Source organism: Pseudorasbora parva, chromosome 5, assembly GCF_024679245.1.
Source record: "Pseudorasbora parva isolate DD20220531a chromosome 5, ASM2467924v1, whole genome shotgun sequence".
Taxonomy (NCBI): domain Eukaryota; kingdom Metazoa; phylum Chordata; class Actinopteri; order Cypriniformes; family Gobionidae; genus Pseudorasbora; species Pseudorasbora parva.
In genome coordinates, this window is record NC_090176.1 from 50412115 (window position 1) to 50418114 (window position 6000).

Below are 6000 nucleotides of genomic sequence, written 5' to 3' on the forward strand. Positions count from 1 at the left end.
TTGAACTTAATATTATTTATTATTTATTATTCTATGTATTTAAAAAAAGTTTGTTCTTTCTTTCTCTTCTGTTTTATTTTTATTTTTTTAGTTGCTGTTCTTCTGTTTATTGTTTGTACTTCTACTGTCATTTTATTTTCTTCCTCCTTCTATTTGTAGTTCATATATATGAATGTTGTTTCAACGCAATTCGCATCATATGACAGATTCATAACTGTATTTCCTATTTATTTATTTACTTATTATTTATTAATTTTTTCTTAATTAATATTATTATTTTTTTTCTTTCTTAGAACTGTCCTTGTTATGTTTCCACTGTCCTTTTTGTTAACAAGAGAGACGGACTATAATACACATATGGGATATGCCAATGGTTTTAGAAAATCAAAATAAAATAATTTAACTAAATACTAAATATAATTATACATAATTCAAGTCTAAGATTAAAATGCATGTTTTTATGTATCCTTCTCACATTTGTAATACTTTGGTCAATTAATAAGAGTAATTAATGTAGTTTTATATTATTTATTTGAAGGAATTAAAAGAGCCGTTTCATGTCTACCCTTGAATCGCTTAACTCCAGGTTGATTTAGGATTTAGTAAGTAATTAAATACTTTTTGGAGAGAGTCATTTGTACAGTAATCTAATTACACTATTGAAGAGGTAATTAGTAACTAGTAATTGATTACTTTTTTAGAGTAACTTACCCAACACTGGTCAGGTCAAAGGTCACCTGTCTACCATGAGCGAGAGAAGACCACTTACAAATGCTAATATCAAAATCAAGCGAATTCTTAGAAACTGCACCGACTCAAATATTTGATTTTGTTGCTCTACACAAACATAAATAGTGATGAAAGCCAAAATATTACATGTCAGGGCTGTATGCACGGCAAAAAAATGCTCCTCTTACTCAGTATTTTTGTCTTGTTTCTAGTCCAAACATCTAAAAATTCTTAAAACAAGAAGTATTTACTAGACAAGCAAAAGTAATTGTCTTGTTTTGGGGAAAATAACTCAAAATGAAGAGAGTTTTTGCTTAAAATAAGATGGCAGATTATTTATCTTATTTGAAGCAAAAACTCTCTTCATTTTGAGTTATTTTCCCCAAAACAAGACAATAATTTTTGCCTGTCTAGTAAATGTTTCTTAATGTAAGAATTTTTAGAAATTTTGACTAGAAACAAGACAAAAATATTAAGTAAGAGGAGCATTTTTTGCAGTGTATTTACTGAGTAATTCACTGTTTTTTAGAGGGAGGGTCAAAATTATGATTTTTTTTGGGTCAAATGATTTATAGCCAAATTACAGGGGGGTAAAAATGACTTTAGAAAGATGGCAGCGTCATTATTTTATGTTTACTCAGAGATCGGCAGGTTTATTAGTAAAATCTGTTGACTTGTGCAATCTTTGTTGCATTATATCCCAATGGTGACAGCTCTAAACTGGCGGAAAAGCACTTCTTGTGTTTGTTGCCTCAAGTTTGCTTGCCTGTAACTCAAGAAGAACTGAAGATATCTTAATATCCTTTTAGATTCTGGTTCTTAACAAACTTTTCTATTGGGATCTCCATTTTAAAGGCCCTATATGGTTCAATCCCAGAGATGTGGAGATCTTAATGTGGCTCCATCAGTAAATCGGTCAATTGTTAACATTTTCAGTGGTCAAAAACCAAGTGTGGTCACTTTGCATTCAGTTGATACTTTTTTCTTTTAAAGAGGAATATCTGAAGAAGAAATAATGTAGAAACTAGAAATGTATCTCTTTTTTTTCTATCAACAGAATTGCATAATATTATTGCATAATTATATTTATTGTACTCAGATAGGTTTATTCTATAAAATATACCTGTCTGAGTACAATAAATATAATTGTTCCAAAGTTTACATGCCTGTCACTCAGAAAACATTTAAGACATCTCAATATGATTTTAGATTCTGTTTTTTAACAAACCTTTCTTTTGTAAACTTCATTTTCAAGGCTCTATACGGTTCAATCCCAGAGATATGGGGATCTCAATATTCAATTGGTTGAATTTTACCCATTTTCAATAGTATCGCAGAAACAAAATGTTACCACATTGACATCCCAATATCTCTGGGATTGAGCCATATAGGGCCTGAAAAATGAAGATATCAAAAGAAAAGTTTGTTAAGATCCAGGATATAAAAGGGTATTAATATATCTTGAATACTCCTTGAGTTGAAGGGCAAGCAAACTTGGGGCAACAAACACAACACAGTTTAGAGCTGTCACCATTGGGATATAATGCAACAAAGATTGCACAAGTCAATGATATAACTAATAAACCTGCCAATCTCTGAGTAAACATAAAATAATGACGCTGCCATCTTTCTAAAGTCATTTTTACCCCCCTGTAATTTGGCTCCAAATCTCAGATGATCTGGCCATTTTGACCCTCCTCTACAAAACAGTGGATTGGTCAGTTAAAATACAGCCATTACATTTAATATGCTGGTTTACTTCTTCATTTATGTCTTTCTTTCCCCAGATAAAAAATGACCCAAATAAATGTTTTCAGCAAGGGACATCTGATTGAGCTGACACGGAATGAACCTATTACAAATGCAACTTATATTATTTATAATATATAATTTTTTTTAATTGATTTTAAGCCAATCTGAGACCCTACACCCTTAAAATTAAAGGTGCCAGGAAGAACTAAAAATGGGTTTTTCACAGTGATGCCATAGAAGAACCCTTTTTGGTTCCCCAAAGAACTGTTTTGCGAATGGTTCTTTAAAGAACCATTTTTTTCTAAACATGTTATTAGTCTAAAGAACCTTTTTGCACTAAAAATAACCTTTTGTGCAATGGAAAGGATCTTTGGATATTAAAGGTTGTTCTTGGAACCATACACCCTGCCAAAGAACCATTTAAGAACCTTTATTTTTAAGAGTGTAGTTGAGAACTGCTGCACTCGTGGTGTAGAAATGATCACCTGTCCAGTCTTCCTAAAGGTCGTCCATGTGTGTGTGTGTCTCAGGTGGTTCATGATTTGAAGAGCTCAGAAGTGGCCAAGACCTTCCGCAAAGCAATTAATAAGAAGGAGGGCATCTGCTCAGTGGCTGGAACCTCAGAACAGTCCGGAACGCAGCACTCGTACTCTGGTGAGTCAAAACAAACACACACACACACACACACACGTTTGTTTTTGTGACATATGGGGACATTCTCTAGGCGTAATGGTTTTTATACTGTACAAACCGTATTTTCTATCCCCTTACACTGCCCCTAAATCTACCCCCTCACACACACACACACACTCTCTCTCTCACACACACACACACACACACACACACACACACACACACACACACACACACACACACACACACACACACACACACACACACACACACACACACACACACACACACACACACACACACTCTCTCTCTCTCACACACACACACACACACACACACACACACACTCTCTCTCTCTCACACACACACACACACACACACACACACACACACACACACACACACACACACACACACACACACACACACACACACACACACACACACACACACACACACACACACACACACACACACACACACACACACACACACACACACACAAAACATTGTGCATGTTTTCTTTCTATAAAAAAAACTCCTCCTGTGTGATTTATAAGCCTTTTGTAAAGTGGGGCCATGGGTAATGTCCTCATATTTCACCCTCTCCTGTAATACCTGTGTCATACCCATGGCATTATACACATTTGTGTCCTCATATGTCACAAAAACATGCCTACACACACACACACATGATTTATTTATTTATTTATAATTGAATGCCACTGCAGCATCATTGGCTATATTCATGGCAATCAGCAGTATCACTTCAATACATTGTTTACAATAATTTAACAATTTTATCTTAAAAAGGTATGGAGAAAAAGGTTATTATTATAACTTTTTTTTTGTAGTATTACACCACATTGTGTGTGTGTATATTAGCACCGTGTGTAGTTTTCTTGTGGTATAAGATAGAGCGCTTGGACCCGGAAGCGCTGCTGCGTGACGTCAGCCTTAACAACCGGATAATAACAACAATTACATCGAATCTTTCAATTGAATATTTGACAAAAATTCTAAGATTACTGCAGGAGAAACCTTTTTAAAAATATCCATTAATAATAATAATAATAATAATGCGTTTGATTTATATAGCGCTTTTCAAGGCACTCAAAGCACTTTACATAGAAGGGGGGAGTCTCCTCAACCACCACCAATGTGCAGCATCACCTGGATGATGCGACGGCAGCCATATTGCGCCAGAACGCTCACCACACACCAGCTGATTGGTGGAGAGGAGACCGAGTGATGAAGCCAATCAGGATATGAGGATTATTAGGAGGCCATGATGGACAGAGGCCAATGGGCAAATTTGGCCAGGATGCCGGGGTTACACCCCTACTCTTTTTCCGAAAGACATCCTGGGATTTTTAACGACCACAGAGAGTCTGGACCTCGGTTTAACGTCTCATCCGAAGGACGGCACTCATTGACAGTATAGTGTCCCCATCACTATACTGGGGCATTAGGACCCACACAGACCACAGGGTGAGCGCCCCCTGCTGGCCTCACTAACACCTCTACCAGCAGCTCCTGGTTTTCCCAGTTGGTCTCCCATCCAGGTACTGACCAGGCTCAGCCCTGCTTAGCTTCAGTGGGAAACCAGTCTTGGGCTACAGGGTGATATGGCTGCTGGTAAAATGTATTTTCTGAATAAAACCGTTGTCTAATATTATTTAAAAAAGGACATTTCATTAAAATATGTTTTACACTCGTGAAATTCTTACACAAATCACAGACCGGTTTCTCTTCCCCCTTCAATAAATATGAATGAGTGAGTCTTGAATGTCCAATTCGGCATCTAGTATATGTGTTACGTGCAAGATCCCATTGATAATCATAATGCTGTGTGTGTGTGTGTGTGTGTGTGTGTGTGTGTGTGTGTGTGTGTGTGTGTGTGTGTGTGTGTAGAGGAGGAGAAAGTGGCTTTTGTGAACTGGGTGAATAAAGCCTTGGAGAAAGACCCGGACTGCCAGCACGTCCTCCCAATGGACCCCAGCTCCAACGATCTGTTCACCGCAGTGGGAGACGGCATCGTACTCTGGTACCTGCAGCATAAACCCGGCTAACAGGGAACTCTCCATCCATCCTTTCCCCATCCATCCATTTATTCCTCCACCCATCCATACATACCTCTATCACTATCAATCCATTCCTCCACCCACCCATCCATCCTTTCTTCTATCACCATCCCTCCATCCATTCCTCTATCATTATCCATCCACTCCTCCATCCATCCATTAATTTATCCATTTATTCATCCACACATCCATCCATCCTTTCCTCTATCACCATCCCTCCATCCATTCCTCTATCATTGTCCATCCCTCTATCCATTCCTCTATCATTATCCATCCATTTCTCCATCCATCCATTCATTTATCCATTTATTCATCCACACATCCATTCATCCATTCCTCTATCATTATCCATCCACTCCTCCATCCATCCATTAATTTATCCATTTATTCATCCACACATCCATCCATCCTTTCCTCTATCATTGTCCATCCATTCCTCCATCCATCCATCCATCCATCCATCCATTCCTCTATCATTATCCATCCATTTCTCCATCCATCCATTAATTTATCCATTTATTCCTCCACACATCCATCCATCCATTCCTCTATCATTATCCATCCATCCATCCATTTATTCATCCATACATCCATTCCTCTATCATTATCCATCCATCCATCCATCCATCCATCCATCCATCCATCCATTTATCCCCACATCCATTCCTCTATCATTATCCATCCATTTATTCATCCATACATCCAATCCTCTATCATTATCCATCCATCCATCCATCCATTTATTTATCCCCACATCCATTCCTCTATCATTATCCATCCATCCATTTATTCATCCATACAT

The 6000-nt window shown here is 37.3% G+C and overlaps 1 protein-coding gene and 1 pseudogene across 1 annotated transcript in view; one reads left to right on the forward strand and one right to left on the reverse strand.

The window, feature by feature from the left end:
* The window catches only part of lcp1 (lymphocyte cytosolic protein 1 (L-plastin)), a 37727-nt gene that overhangs the window by 15164 nt on the left and 16563 nt on the right, over positions 1-6000 (forward strand). Inside the window, exons 4-5 of the mRNA XM_067444656.1 lie at positions 3012-3135; positions 5029-5161. Coding sequence (XP_067300757.1) covers positions 3012-3135; positions 5029-5161 — 257 coding nt within the window. The remainder of the gene's footprint in view (positions 1-3011; positions 3136-5028; positions 5162-6000) is intronic.
* On the reverse strand, positions 4639-4754 carry LOC137076222 (5S ribosomal RNA; annotated as a pseudogene).